The sequence below is a fragment of the Brassica oleracea genome, chromosome C8 (assembly GCF_000695525.1).
Source record: "Brassica oleracea var. oleracea cultivar TO1000 chromosome C8, BOL, whole genome shotgun sequence".
Lineage (NCBI taxonomy): Eukaryota > Viridiplantae > Streptophyta > Magnoliopsida > Brassicales > Brassicaceae > Brassica > Brassica oleracea.
The window spans coordinates 36,307,790-36,323,795 of record NC_027755.1 but is presented as its reverse complement, the minus strand read 5'-3'; the positions used below and the strand labels follow the sequence as shown (position 1 = coordinate 36,323,795).

Sequence of the window (16,006 nt, the reverse complement as noted above, 5' to 3'; positions counted from 1 at the left end):
TTGATCATAGTTCACGTTAACTAACTATTTGCATTGTAGTCACATCAATTGAAAAATAAATAAATAATGATTTCCTGATATAGATTCCCCTAATATGGTCCGTAAATGATGATCAGGAAATCATAAACACCAATAATACGCCACTTGACTCCAATAAGCCCATGGAAAGCCCCATGAGCCAAGGGCTAATCACGTGAGAGCGCACAGGCATCCATGAGCTTTTACCGTTGAAGAACGTTAAAGGCAAGAGAATCGAAAGCGTCAACTACTCTCGTTGGAATGGGTCCACTGCCACGTGGAGAGAAACGATTCGTCCGCGCGAATTTGTAAATCCCGTTCACAAAAATGAATACCGGACGTAGCTGATTGCACACCTTGTCGGCATATTTAACTGCCTCTCAACCGTTGGATCTTGATCGCGCCCAAAATAAAGGGGTATTTTAGTAAAATGCAAGATTATATAAAAATTAATTTAGTGAAGTAAATGCGCTGGAAAAGACACAGCTCCGAAGTGATTTCGCTGTCTGAAAAAAAGCAAACGAAATCGATTCAGCTCAACGATTCGAAAGAGAAGAGACAATCAACCCCCCGACACAACGTTTCTTTCGCCGTCTGTATCGGAGAGATGGCGGAGGATTTCGCAAGAGCGGTGGACGACGGGCTTAAACTAGCCAAACGGATATACTTCGGACACGACAGAGCAGTCGCGGCGCCGAGGCTAACGGCGCCGATGGAGAGATCGTCCACGTCGCAGGCTCACCTTCCTTCTGCACCGATGGTTTACGCCGTTATACCAGACCCGGGAATCGTGGATAACCCGGACCTACCTAGCTACCAGCCTCACGTGCACGGCAGGTGCGACCCACCTGCTCTGATCCCTCTCCAGATGAACTCGATCGAGCTCCACGTGGACTGCTATCTCGACACGGCTCTCGTCACCGTCACCGGATCGTGGCGTGTTCACTGCGTCATGGGAAGCAAAAAATGTGATTGCAGAATCGCTATTCCTATAGGAGACAAGGTTCGTTTTTAATTTTTCCCTCTCGTTATGAAATTAGTTCACTGTTAGAGTTGCGTGACATAATTTCTATGAATCAGAATTGTTTTATTGATTTATGGTTTGTACTAGCTCGAATGCTTTGATCATGTACACTCTTTGATGGATCTCAAACTAATACTGTACGGCTAAACAGGGTTCAATTCTAGGTGTTGAGGTTGAGATTCCTAGAAAATCTTACGCAACACAACTGATCACAGCCCAAGATGGTAACGAGCTGGAGAAAACGGCACAACCTCAAAGTGGTGGCTTCTTGAAACCAAACATATTCACTCTTACAGTACCACAGGTGATGTGGACCTTTGATATTTTTAAAATTTTATCTTTGGATGTTATGAAGCTGTCACTAAGAATATGTTCATAATCAAATTATTGATAGTGGTAGGTTTACAATAGGATATACAACTTTATTTTAGGTAATTATCAAGATTTGAGAAATTCTAATGGTAAAATGAAACCAAGTTTTGGTTTTATACACTGCATTTGCATTAGCTGAAAAATATGAATATTTATATAATATTTTGGTTTTTTTTTTCCATCTTTCTGACTATCTCTATATATTTTTGTTTGTTGTTTCCAGGTTGATGGAGGCACCAACCTCTCTATCAAGATGTCTTGGTCCCAGAAGCTAACGTACAACGATGGCCAGTTTTTTCTAGACATTCCATTCAACTTCCCTGAGTATGTGACTCCTGCGGTTAAGAAAATCTCCAAGAGAGAAAAGATTCACTTGAGTGTTAACGCCGGTACTGGAACAGAAGTGCTATGCAAAGGATGCAGTCATCCACTTAAGGTGTGGTTCATTATATCTTTCTGAACAAGCTCCATGATATTGCAAGGCTGTGTCTTTATGTTCATGTATTACAGGAAAAAATGAGGAACGCAGGGAAGTTAAGGTTTGCATATGAAGCAGATGTTTTGAAGTGGTCAAGCACAGATTTTAGCTTTTCTTACACGGTATGTATGAACTCTCAATGCCGCATTAGGCCCTAGCCTTCTGCATTGAGCTTATCCCTTTTGTTTTAACTTTGGTAGGTCTCTTCAAGTAGTATAGTTGGTGGACTTTTCCTTCAACCTGCGTCTGTTCAAGATGTTGATCAGAGAGATATCTTCTCTTTCTATCTTTTCCCAGGAAAGCAGCAAAGTACTAAGGTTTGGTTTTGTAATTTTATGTTGCCTTTATTGCCATTTGCAGTTTAATCTTAAGTTTCTTTTGTGTTGTCTACTTAAGGCATTCAAGCGGGAGGTAGTCTTTGTTGTTGATATAAGTAAAAGCATGGCTGGAAAACCTCTGGAGGATGTAAAGAACGCGATATCAACAGCTCTATCTAAGCTCAATCCTAGAGATTCCTTCAATATCATCACTTTCAGTGATGATACTTCTCTGTTTTCGACGTCGATGGAGTCGGTTACTCCAGATGCTGTTGAAAGAGGCGTTGAGTGGATGAACAAGAGCTTTGTTGTCGCTGATGGTACCAATATGCTCCCTCCACTAGAGAAGGTCTTTCCTCCACTCACTTGTTTGTAGCTTAAAAAAAAAAAGCTTAATACTTTAGTGATTAATAGCTCCCTCAATACTTATCAGGCTGTGGAAATGCTTTCGAATACTCGCGGCTCCGTTCCTATGATCTTCTTCCTAACAGATGGGTCTGTTGAAGATGAGAGACACATTTGTACTGTGATGAAGAAACGTCTTGCTAATGCTGGTTCAGTGTGGCCACGGATACACACTTTTGGGTTAGGTAAAAACTCTTTTCTCCAAGGGTTTTTTTGGATTATCTTTTTTTATTGACCTCTTCATATGTGAACTTAGGTGTGTTCTGTAATCACTACTTCCTTCAAATGCTTGCTAATCTATCCAGGGGACAGCATGAATCAGTTTATAATACAGGTAATATACTTGGAGTGAGTCCATATGGTGAATGAAAAATTATAGTTTTCTTAAACATTTTTTTAATTTGTAGATCACATTGAGGAACGGTTAGACAAGTTGTTTACAAGGGCTTTGTCCACTGTTCTTTTGAATATAACAATTGAGCCTCTGCAGAATCTTGATGAAGTTGAGGTGAGTCTCTCTATGCTAAGATTCATTGCTTATATTTTCTGTCAAAATCTGAAAGTGTTTACCTGTGACTACTATTAGGTGTACCCTTCAAACATTCCGGATCTGACTTCCTCAAGCCCATTGATGGTGTATGGGAGATACAGAGGAAAGTTCCCTGAGAGTGTGAAAGCAAATGGTCTGCTCGGAGATTTGAGCAGCTTTTCTGTAGACTTGACTGTACAAAGTGCAAAAGACATGCCTCTTGATAAAGTAAAGATCATCCATCACCTTCCTTTTCATTATTATTCCCAAGGGTGCTTCCTTCTAAAGTGTTTAACAAACTGTTTCAGGTGTTTGCTAAAAATGTGATTGACTTGCTTACTGCTGAGGCTTGGTTCTCTGAAGACAACCAGCTAAAAGAAAAGGTTCGTTTTTCTTATATTTTTCCATCTTTAGTATTGTCTTCTTCATTTTGTTTGATCTTTTTTTCTTCTCAGATTACTAGACTAAGCATCCAAACTGGTGTACCATCTGAGTATACTCGAATGATCCAGTTGGAGAACACAGAAGAAGCATCCAAACCCATCAACACTGGTGGAAAGAAAAAGGTATATATATATATATATATACATATCTAGAAGTTATGAACAAAAGCATACTTGTCTGAAACTTATATATTCACAAAATATTTCAACAGACTGAAACCAACGGAGAGAAACAGAAGGTGGTATCAAGAACAATCCCACTACAAAACTTTGGGATAGGCTTTGGTGATACAACAGCTACCAAAGAGAATGTTCCACCAGGATTTGGAGAAGCGAGAGCGCCTGATGCTGCTGAGAAGTTCGTCAAGGCTGCCTCCAGCTGCTGTGTTTCCTTGTGCAACAAATGCTGCTGCATGTGCTGTGTCCAATGCTGCACTAAGCTCAATGATCAATGTGTCATTGTCTTTACGCAGCTCTTCACAGCGATTGCTTGCATTGCCTGCTTTGAATGTTGCTCACATGTCTGCTGTGGTGGAGACGACTAGTTATAATTAAAAAATATGATTTTGAATTTCGAGTGTAAAGCTTTATGAAGCAGCTTCAGTATGTTTGTACATTTTACTCTATACGGCTTGGTGAAATATAAAAGTTTTACTTGTATAGTTTGCTTTCAGGGGAGAAAAGTGTAAAAGAACAGACAAATCCATGTGTTTTCATTCAACTTGTTACTTGATTTCGATCTTTTAAAACCATATTTTATATTATAAGAATGTGATTTTGGTGAACCAACATTCAACAAAGTCCACAAAGATGGGATCATGCTAGAAGAAATGGTGACTTTGAAGTTGTAAGAAAACTGGTTTCGAGGAGTTTATAGAAACTTGAACCCAACTGGCTTTTTGCTGGCTTCAGGGATTTGTGTTTACTGTGTCTTTAAAAACATGGGACCACTATGATCATCTCTTATCTTCTAAAGCTAATTACTATTCAAGGAGATCAAAGATCATCGACATAAAAAGAAAATTTCTTGGACGCATACACATGTGCTTATTTATATATCTCTTGAAACATGAAGGTTTGTTTTCATATTTGTCTGAAGTAACTCAACATTTGTGTTGTGTTTATCTTTATTTGATTATGTAAAATTTTATTTGGATATAGATTTTTAGTTGGGTTCAAAGAAGACTTAGTGGAAAGAAGCATGAGTCAGCTTCAGATTCTTGTAAGTGAAAACTATTATTATACTAAGAATATTTGCATAGAGAACTGATCTATTTGATGATGTATATATATATATATATAGCTCAAGAATCATCAGGGCCTGCTTTGGGTAAAGACCTCCAAAGTTGGCCTCAAGATGAAGAAACCTTCTTAGCCATTGGAACACTTGGAAACAATATCATCTCCAAGGAAGAAGAGGAAGAAGACACAGATTCTAGCAAAGATCTCACTGCCACTAATACAGATGTTAGTATTGGAAAGAAGAAATCGCTCTCTTTTCTTCTCAAGAAAATGTTTGTTTGCACAAGTGGCTTCAAAACTCCACCTCCTCTTCTTGATTTGTCTAGAGATTCATTGCCTAATACAAGAATGGAAAAGGTACTACATATCCATTAAATAGTTGTTCAAATTATTCAGACACATTTATCTATATTTTGTGTTTGTGTGCAGATGCTAAGGACAATACTTAACAAGAAGATACATCCACAACGTTCAAATGCTATAGCAAAGAAGTATTTGGAGAATCATAAGATTATAGATGAAGCTCGTTCAAGTGTCGACGCCAAGAAATGGGTCAATACTGATTCTGAATGTGAGATATTTTCTAATATTTAAAGCGTTTATCTCGTCATATAATAATGTATTTAACCAAGTCATATGGCTGGATTTATTGCAGTATTTAGTTAAGATTAAAAGAGTATAATAAACATCAGAAGGACAGATTAAAATACATAAAGATGAAGAGTGTAAGAGTTTAAAAATAGAAAAATAAATAGGAAAACTATAGAACAATAATAATGGTATAGGGAAGTTTAATTCAATTTCTTTGATGATTACAGATATTGTCTTGGAGATGTAGATATCAACCAATAAGCTATAAATGGATCTGATTGATTTGGTAATAATAGAATGGAAAACACAACCAATTTATTTTCTTATTAACAATTGCTTATTTTTTTCTTCTAAAATATGAAATTAAGGAAAACATAGTATATGATTTGAGAATTTTTTTTAAAAAAAATCTCTATGTTTCAGGAATCAAATGAGTGGTGTAAGCTCAAGTGTTCAAGACATGAAGAATAAACATGAAGATGATGGGTCATGAAATATCTTTTGATAATTACAGTTTACTGTATATTTATTTGTCTATTTTCAATTTTCTGTTTTTCTTGTTCCTCATCTTTTTTTTCAGATTTAAATGTGGTGAATAAATCTGTTTGCTCATGTGTACTGTTGTACCTACAAATATTCTTCTTGTATAAATAATCTTTAAGTTCTTACTATCAACTTTCAGAAAAAGATTTAGACAATTCAAAATAATTGAAGAATGAGTGACTGCAATCTGAGTTATGTGTGTTAATCAGTTCATGAAACTGAATTGTGAGCTTAATTACAGTAAAAACTCTATAAATGTGAATTCAGTTTGCAAAATTTCAGGTTGTTCTGTCTACTTCCTGCAAATGATTGCTAACATATCCAAGGGACAGCATGAATCAGTTTATAGTACAGGTAAAACTAGACTCTTCATGGTGACTGAAAAGGAAAAAGTTATAGTTTCTAAATTCTAATACATATTTTGATTTGTCTGATGTATAGATCACATCGAGGAACGATTAGAAAATACAAGGGCTTCATACACTGTTTTTTTTTTTAATATTACAATTGAGCCTCTGCAGAATCTTTGTGTGAAAATTGTTTAGAATCTACAATTTGAGTTATGAGTGCTTATCTGTTCATGAAATTGAATGTAAATTTAATTACAGTAAAAAACTATAAATTAATAATATTTGTGACTACAACTTATTAATTTATAGAGTTATTAATTGAAACATTTTTTTATTTAGATATTGATTTTTAATATTTTTATTGAAAATTAAAAAATATTTCATTTATGGTATTATATACTTGGTTAAATATATAAATTTAAACTTTATTTATTTTTGTTATATTAAGTATGTTGAATACATATTGTAGAATACACATTCACCATAATAGTTTAACAAAATGAAAAATAGAAATAGAGATGAAATTTATTTTGAATAAAAAATAAAAAATGCTTTATATAAAAATAAAAAAAATGCTTTATATATATTTATTTAAAATTTATATATATTAATTATTATTATTTATTAATTTATAATTTTTGTGGGACTATATATTTATCTAAAATTTTTGTAAATATTATTATTTTAGTATCTTTTGAATTATATTATACTTTACACTAATCCAACTTAAAATTAGAAAATTTTATTAATTTATCTTATTTATTAATTTATAGAGTTTTTAATGTTCAATTCGTATAATTTGAAGGAACCCCAAAATGCACAAGTAAAAACAATTGGGTCACTTTGTAATAGTTATGTAGTTTCGGGTATAAGTATTTTTAATCAAACAAGATCTAAAAGGCAAACTGAAAAGTCTAAAAGGCAAAAAGAGATAGAAGAAGAGTTGAGTTGCAGAGAGTTTCAATGTCTTGGGCTGCTCCTGATGATATCTTCTTCTCCACTTCTCTCGCCGCCTACTTAGACAGTAACTCTCTCTCTCTATCTCCCCCTTTACCGATGATATCATATCTTCGTATAAAACAAGAAAATATTGATTTTAATGTCTTTTCTGTAGAGAAGCTTCTTGTCTTGCTTCGTGATGGTCGGAAACTGATGGGTCTACTTCGGTCATTTGATCAATTTGGTACTGTTTTTGTGTGTTCTTTTATCTGTTGTTTACTGAAAGTCGAAATATTCTCTGAAGATGTTTTTGTTATTTGTGAAGCAAATGCTGTAATAGAAGAAGCTTATGAAAGAGTCATCGTGGGTGATCTCTACTGTGATATTCCCTTGGGTCTTTACATAATCCGTGGAGAAAATGTTGTCTTGATTGGTGAACTGGTAAAAGTTTTTTTTTATAAACAAAACAGTTTCTCTTGCATTTTAAATGACAACTGAATCAGTTTTTTGGGGGGCTCTTAGGACATTGAAAAGGAAGAGCTTCCTGCTCAAATGGTTCAAGTCTCAGAGGCAGAGATCAAAAGGGTTAGTGAAATATCTCTTGCGTCAATGTTTGTTTGGTGGTTTTTAGATTCTACTGACTCCTCAAATTACATTCTTCTGTGTAAATTAGGCTCAGAAAGCAGAGAAAGAAGAAATGCTATTGAAGGGTTTGATGCGGAAAAGAATGGAGTTCCTTGATCTCGATTAGATGGCTTTTTTTCCTGTATTGCATTTCTGTATAATGTTAGTTGATGTGTGTGTGTGTGTGTGTGCAGATAACACTGATGAATCCTTCCAAGTCATAACTTAGAATTATGTACAACCTCTGCTTTGTTTTGGGAATGAAATGTGTTTTGAGACTAAAACCTTTCTTTTTTTGCTGGACATTATGTCCAGAAAATAAAAACAAAGGTAGAAAGATCAAAAATGAACAACGTTCAAAACATCCTCTTCCCAAATTACACAGCTTTCTTTTCTCTTCACTCACTGAAAAAAAAAAACTTAGCATAGCCCAATGGTTTACAAAATCAATGTTCTAAACACAAATGGTTTATTTAAAAGTGGAAGATAATGAATAGCTTATACACTTCAAGTCATACATCTCACTATCATTATTACAGCAACTCAAAATACTAGAGAATCTAAAAGGATCATGCAGATTAGTCTAAAGGTGTTTTCAAAACGCAGAGCTACCGCTCCTTTTGGCCTGCCACACAATATGCCTCCATCAGAAGTTTTCATTCCAATTTGTACTACTAGTAACCAGAATGCGCCGTGGCAATAAATGGTTTTATTTTTACCTCTTGTATGCGTTGCGTCAGATGAAAAGTGTAACATCCTGATCCCTGGCCCAAAATTTTTAAGAGAGAATGAGCTTCTTTAAGGTCCAATTGCTTAGAGACCTAGGGTTCACTGTAGTTTCTTATAAAATGGACCGTAGCCTCTTTCTTTTGTCTCATTCACAAACCGAAGCGAAGCCCTCCACAGAATTTCCGGAGACCAGAAACCCTAGCCTTCCTCTCTCTCTCCTCGCCGTCGCTCTCTCTCTCTCTCCCTCTCGCCGGTGTTGTGTGGTGGTGGTGGTGACCAGATCTCGTCTCTCCCTTGTCTTTTGTTTCCAGATCCAGATCTAGGCTAAGGTGAGGTGTCTTGAACCCAGTCTTCTCATGATCTGTATACTCCCTTATGTTGGAGTTAAGATTGTTTAGACCCTGTTTGTGAGTTAGGTTGATAGATCATGTTTACTGTGTAGAAAGCCGTAAAAAAAAATGGTCGAGTATCTTTGGGTGGTCGAGTCGCGGGCGATCATCAGATTGTTCTTGTGTGAACCATGGGTCAATTATGCCACTAGACCATGGTTAGACAATGTGGTAGATTGATCCAAAGGACGTCTGAAGCAGTACATTGTTGGAAGCACGACATGAAGACCCGACATTGGGCAAAAAACCTAATTTCTGTAATATGGAATATTTCGGGGAAGTCGGAGCCTCGGGAAATATTTTCTCTCAACTTCAGAGATCAAGTGGATTTTATTAAAAATGTTCAGAGCAACAGAAAGCGCGTAGAAAAAATATTTGGGATTGATCGCGGGACGAAAATTCACCGGAAGGGTCGAAATCAGACGAATGGACCGAGAAGCACGATATGGCTTGGTGGGAGTGTTCAGAACGTGGTGTCAACTGCCCTGCAAGCTGAGTGTCTATAGAAGCTCGAGGTGTCACCGTGCATGGAAGCAGTACATGCAGCCTAACATGTAGAAGCACGAGGTGGATCGACCAAGCACGAGGTGTCGCTGCGCATGTAACCGAAGCATGCGGCCAGCCATGTGTGAGCTGCTGTGGTGCCTTGTATGAGTTCCAGTCATGCAGCCTGGCATCTGGGAGGAGTGGTGGCGCCTGCATGAGTCTTGGCCATGCTGAAGGACATGTGGAGCACGAGGTGTCGCCGTGTATGCGTCCGGAGTCATGCGGAGTGACACACGGGCGGCCACCAACCTAAATCTGATTGGCTGTTGTATTCTATAAATAGGCCACGACCCCAGCTCATTTGAGGACATCCAGACCACTTCAAAGCTAGTGAAAAACGTGAGAGAGAAACCTAAAAAGAAAGCAAGTGTTTCCGAGCTTTTTCGGGAGTTTTAGGCAGTTTCCGAGAACAGTTTTTCTGCCCGTTTTGAGACAGCGCCTAGAGGAGGTTCTGTTCGAGTGGAGATTAGTCAAGTGAAGATCAGATCAGTTCAAGACCAGTCAAGACGTGGGTCTACTTGAGAAGTTTAGGAAAAAGTGTTCGGATCGCAGAAGATTGATTTGGGTCAAGGCCACTTTCAGCTAAAGAAGTGTAAGTTATAATAAATTGATTGCTGAGTTGTTTTCATGCAGGATCCCGTTACTTGGAGGTTGGATCATGACAGGAGGCCGGGTCTAACTGAGTAACGGTTTGATTAGTTAATAATTAAAGTTATGTTGATTGAGTTGATATAATGCTTGAGAACCGTAGTGGCATGCTAATGTTATGTTGATTGGTTAGTTAGTGAATGCAGAATGCTTAGATGATATCACTAAGTTGTGGATAGTTAGGTATTCTGGAATTAGTCTTTATGCTAGATTCTGGAATATGATTGATTGTGTTAATTTGCGATTAATACTAGGAACCTTGTGTTATTTTATCGGGCTTAGTATTAGTCATGTATTGGCCATATAGCATTTGTGTAACCCACAATGCTAGGCATGTTTGAGGTGGAATGTGTTGATTGTGTGATTAATGCTAGGAATGTTGTGTTATTTTTGCCGGGTTTAGAGTTAATCATGTATTGGCCGATATCATTTGTGTAACCCACAATGCTAGGCATGTTTGAGGTGGAATGTGTTGATTGTGTGATGGCAGTGACCCGATTGTACTGGGGCTGTTTCGTGGTGACCCGACCGTACTGTGGGCCGCGATCGTCGTGTAACAACCGGAAGTGGCCCGACTGTACTGGGGCTGTCGCGCGGTGACCCGATTGTTCTGTGGGCCGCGTTCGGTTGAAAGTTCCTTCTTCTGGCCTTTGTGGTAGGAAGATAGGATATTGCCGAGGATAGAGGAGGAACATTAAGTCACAAAGGGCCCTAGTTATAGTGTAGAGGGTTGTTGAACCCTAGATTGAGTTGAGTTTGAGTTTAAATGGTTAGCTAGTCATTTGCGGTTATGATTTCATATCGTTAATTATCTTGCTATTATTATCCGCTGCGTATTTTGGATATTGCTTATTATTATGGAATTGTGCTATTAGGTGAACCTCTCGCTTTAGATTGTTTGGGGTGGGATAGCAAGGGGTTGTATTTGTTAGATGGAGATCGTAACTCTCTGAGTAATACTAGATTACTCACTCCTCACTCGTTGTTGTTTTCAGGTGACCAGTAGACCGAGTCAGCCTGTAGAAGTCGCGGGGAGTTAGACCGGCTGATGTAGAGTTTGCATCTTTTTGCTAAAGACGTTTTCAGAATATAAGTATGTACTTTTACTTGTTTGGCTAGCCACTACTTGTATAATATGTTGTGTTTGCGAAAATGAATCATATATGATAAATAAAAGAATATTTTGTGTAAAATGACTTGTTGTTTCTGATATTAGCTTGTCCAGCTAACACAACGTTAGGTTCTAGTACGGGATGAAAAGCCTTAGGCCTGAATCTGACGGGACGTGTTAGTGGGTAAACTGGCCTAGTCACGAATTGCACTTCTTGTGACCTTGGCCGGATTGCCCGTTAACCCGTCATGTAGTGCTTCCGGACCATGGTGCTGGGTTAGACGGTCAGTCATGTTCTTGTTTGATTGTTGGCTGGCTGGTTGGCCTTTCATCTCCAACCCTTTGGTGTGGGTCGTCCATCGGTCATGTTCTTGTTTGATTGTTGGCCGGTGGGTCGACCTATGCTTAGGACGGTTCGTGGGTGTTACAGCTAGGATGATAGATGAATGGATCATGATGCATAAGAACTTTCATACCATTTAGTGGGACTTAATGGACTGTCTTGTGCTGTTGTGGTGATTGAGTAATGATTGATGCTTGTGTGATTAGTTTGTGTAGTCCCATGTAATGATTGTGAATGAAAGCTTGGATGTTAGAAAGAAGTGAATGCTTAAGGTGATAAATATGTCATTGGTAACTAATGTGAATGCATGATTTACGTGAATGAGATGTCCTTTGGCATCAACTGTATGATTGAGAAGGTAATGTGTATTGTGTGAGACATCGGTAACGGGTGGCGTCTAGTGACTGATTACGAGTCTAAGTGTAAAGAAATGAGTATGCGTGATGAGAATGATGTTGAGAATGAGTATGAGAATGAGAATATGAACGTGTCAATGAACTTGCTTGATGTCCTGTTTGGACCACCGAGAACGGGTGGACGTCTAGAGTCTAGAATGTGTGAACCTGCGGGACAATAGCCTAACACGAGGTACCTGCAGGAGCCCACGAGACAGTAGCCTAACATGAGGTACACATGGGCGAAATGAGAAAGACCGCGAAAGGACGGTGACCGCAAAAGGCGGGATAAAAAATGTGCAAGGCGCCATAAGATTGAGTCAATGTCGAGTCGTGGCATAATTATGGTTATTATAACCGGGGTGGCGGACAGTGCCAGGTGTGGGCCAACGTGCTGCAACTCGGATAGCCATGTAGGAAGCTGGAGGGGGACAGATTTCCGAGAGGGGCACCCTTCCAGGTCAGGCCGGAACACGTAGGGACATCCGTAAACGGTTATAGGTCCCTAAGTCTAGGTTGATTGGAGTCGAGTCGGTTGTGTATCTCGAGTTGGTCGAGTCTATCGATTTATGTGTATAGCAATGAGTGAGATCATTGTGTTGATTGATCGCTAGGTTGGTAGAAATGCGTAGAATGATGATGTTATGAAATGTTAAGAATGCATTTGATTAATTATAGTGGCTAGTCAGTCCTGGTTCCCGTATAAAGTAGTGTAGAGTGTCATGCGGTATGCTGGTCAAGAGTCACTTCACTGAATAACCCATTTACTCAGACCTTCCCTTTCCATTTTCATGTGCGCATGACTGTAAGTAGGAGTATATGGATACGGGTGTGACAGTATTTCACAGAAGGTTATGCGTCCATCAACTCTTTTAAACAGTAACAGAACATGTAGGATTGTTTAAACGAATAGACACGTGTCCATAATACCTTTTCGGTAACCCCGGTCGGACGTCGGGGAATCAGGCCGTTACAAAAAGTATCTTTGACTCTGATGAAGTATCTTTGACTCTGATGAGCTTGGAGATACGTTCACTTAGGATCAGGTTTTGCAAATCCAGTCCAGAGTCTACTCTGTCGACAAGCAGTTGTAGGTATATTCATCCATGAAGAACAAGAGTACAAACACCGACGACTAATCTACGAAACAACCTTAGTTTGTTTAATGTCATGAAAAGCATGTTCCCACTACCAAAGTTAATTAGCACAGTTTCACTTTAACATTTACGTATTGGTTTCGGTATGTCAGACCTTGATTCGGTATGTGGGCGGCTCGATTCGGTATAAGAGAGGAAATCGCCTCGAGAGAGACAAGGGAGAAAAGAGAAGAAAGAAGAGAGAATGGAGTTGATTTGTTTTGCTCCCTCTCACGCGTCTTTCTTTCGGTCTGTTTCATAGGTGACACGTGCCTCCACAAACCACGTATAAACGTTTTTTAATTAACAAACAAAATCTGCGTTTATAACCATTTTTGATTTAAATTCACCCTTTTAATTGCTAAGAAATCACCCTATATACAGCGATGATGTTGCCCTTATATTCTGCAAAACACCGACGACTCCATTAAAGGCAACCACCCATGTGGCGGGCGTCTCATCAACTGTATTTTTGTTTGCTCTATTATATAGTATTGATAGGACGACAAAAAAAAAAAAAAATATAGTATTGATATTTCTTTTTCTTTATATATTAATGTTATTTTGCAATGAAAGTCTAACATGCGCATGCAGCATGCGTTACTTTATACATGTAACAAATGAAACTGCAGTGCAATTGTTTGATAGTTTCTACGAATTTCATGTGCGTATTGTTTTTCAATACTACTGTTTTCAAAAGATGTATTCTTAGTTCCGCACGCCAGTATTTTAAAACAGATAAAAGGTATAGAACGTGGCTACGTAGAATCTACGATTACAAAATACAACGTGGCTGCTTATGAATCTACGGTTAGCAAAAGTCAACTATGTAAGTTTTGTAAGTGTTCTCTTACGGTCTTACCATTAAATAAACAAAACCCTAAAATGAAAAGATAGGCTTGCATCAACATATTATTAGACATTAAATTTTCAAACTTTTTGTTTATCATCGACAAGTACTATAACACAATACTATGATAGAATAAAAATAAACAATAGTCGTGAATTAAAGGTAAACTCAAATGGTGCATGAATAGATGTAAAAAACAAATATAAATCGACACGTTACTCAACTTGCCTCGCGATCTGTATTCCTTCCCAACCACTTACACGCATTTCCCACGAGTTTGACTATCTTTTACGTTTAATCTAATCTTATCTAATTTTGTTGGCCCATAGCCCACATTTCAAATCGTATAAGTTCTAACCAATCAACTAAAGTTTGTATGATCAATGAAAAAAATATTGAGTTTTGTATCTAATCGTCTTGCAACTATGACAGTAATTTAAAAATTAGTATGTCATGCTAGTATGAGACCCTTACCCGGAGTTTTTGGTTAATAAGTTAACTCATGCGAGGTTGGAGGCATATAATAAAGTTTCCATCAATTATGTAAAAGAAGACTTTTCTTAGTTTTGATTTATGTACTATATATTATTATACTATACTATTAATTAGTTACGTAAATTTAAAGGTAATTCTTTTAAATAGACAATTTTCAAATGTTGGTCATAAAAATAGATCACAAGAAGAAAAATGATCAAAATATTTTATTTAGTAGGTAAAATGATCTTAATACTCTAGATATATAAAAATTAAAAATTAAAAAATTAAAAAAAAAATTAAAAAATTTATAGTTTTAGATTATATGTATTCAAATTCGAACTATTTTATAATTTTTTTTTTGTAATTCGAAAATACTTTCTGAAACTATTTTTAAAATTTTTATTTTCAAATTTTTAATATTTATTTTTTATTTTATAAAATTTTAAATCTCAATCTCAAATTTCCACCTCTTAACCCTAAGGTTTTGATTAGTTAACACTATAGGTATAAATATATATTTACCTCTTTAATGAAACATTTTGGTCATTTTGATTCTTAGAATATATATTTGTGACCAAAACTTTTTTAGCGACATCCTAGGATATTTCTCTAAATTTAATCCATGATTACTTTGCTGTGTATTAAATTGATTACGCAATAAATTAATATTATGATAAAGAAAAGATAATTGGCACACAAGAAAACCGCACCTAGATTCCCGTCTGAAAAAAGTATAATATTAACATGGCTAGATGCAATCAACAGATCAGATTAAGGGTTGATTAGTGACAAGGCTTTTGGACTTTTGTTAGGTCGCGTTGCAGCGTAACACAGCTCCTACAACACCCTTTGTACTTGCAGAGAATAACTGAATAAGAATCTAACGCGTACTTTACAACCAACAAGTGTTGCACACGCGTCACGTCGAAATAGTTCAGACAACGTGCACTTGCCGCCCCCTTCTTTCTAGATTCCTCCTTGTTTTGTAATATTCTAATTTATTTGCTTTTCTTTTTTCTTTAAATATCCATCTTTAGCTTTATTACTATTTTATTATTTCCAAAACGCATAATAACAAAAACGTGGTCGACGGAACATGTGGATGGTGCCATGGTGGAGTTGGCTTCACCTGGGACCCACTCACAGTTTGTTAACGCCGTGAAGGTTTTGGTTCGTTTACGTGTTTCAGCTATATACGATAGTACCCTTGCATATGGATGGATTACTCGTATTTGCCATAAATTAGTATAAGCATGACCATCTGATTAGGTCTCAAATCAATCCTGTAATATTGATTTTATGCACGGGAACATCAATCTCGCTTGCGCTTGCTAGGTGTTAAACTTTTGACTATTCGATACAATTATTATATGATTCATGGCGTTAATCAAATGTGACGGTCGACATGTGAATTAACTTCAAACTTGAATTTCTGACGCATTTAATTACTAATCGACGACTCGTAAACTTTATTTGTTAGTATTTTTTGTTTGCTTAATTGACAAAC

The 16,006-nt window shown here is 37.1% G+C and overlaps 3 protein-coding genes across 3 annotated transcripts; all 3 read left to right on the top strand.

Moving 5' to 3' along the window:
* The first annotated feature begins 494 nt into the window (after positions 1–494).
* On the top strand, positions 495–4,248 carry LOC106307272 (inter alpha-trypsin inhibitor, heavy chain 4-like). The gene is made up of 13 exons (XM_013744177.1): positions 495–1,021; positions 1,194–1,346; positions 1,638–1,850; positions 1,925–2,014; positions 2,093–2,209; positions 2,289–2,558; positions 2,643–2,799; positions 2,871–2,948; positions 3,022–3,122; positions 3,201–3,371; positions 3,452–3,526; positions 3,599–3,709; positions 3,799–4,248. The coding sequence occupies exons 1-13, from the start codon at positions 626–628 to the stop codon at positions 4,129–4,131; spliced, it is 2,265 nt and encodes a 754-aa protein (XP_013599631.1). The 5' UTR covers positions 495–625; the 3' UTR covers positions 4,132–4,248.
* A 327-nt stretch (positions 4,249–4,575) lies between these two features.
* LOC106311295 lies at positions 4,576–5,908 on the top strand. The gene is made up of 5 exons (XM_013748498.1): positions 4,576–4,661; positions 4,748–4,808; positions 4,890–5,185; positions 5,258–5,399; positions 5,843–5,908. Coding segments are annotated over exons 1-5 (507 nt in total). The 5' UTR covers positions 4,576–4,655; the 3' UTR covers positions 5,845–5,908.
* A 1,299-nt stretch (positions 5,909–7,207) lies between these two features.
* LOC106310401 (sm-like protein LSM1A) lies at positions 7,208–8,159 on the top strand. Its single transcript, XM_013747633.1, has 5 exons — positions 7,208–7,336; positions 7,427–7,495; positions 7,577–7,692; positions 7,774–7,836; positions 7,925–8,159. The coding sequence occupies exons 1-5, from the start codon at positions 7,276–7,278 to the stop codon at positions 8,000–8,002; spliced, it is 387 nt and encodes a 128-aa protein (XP_013603087.1). The 5' UTR covers positions 7,208–7,275; the 3' UTR covers positions 8,003–8,159.
* The last annotated feature ends 7,847 nt before the right edge of the window (positions 8,160–16,006 follow it).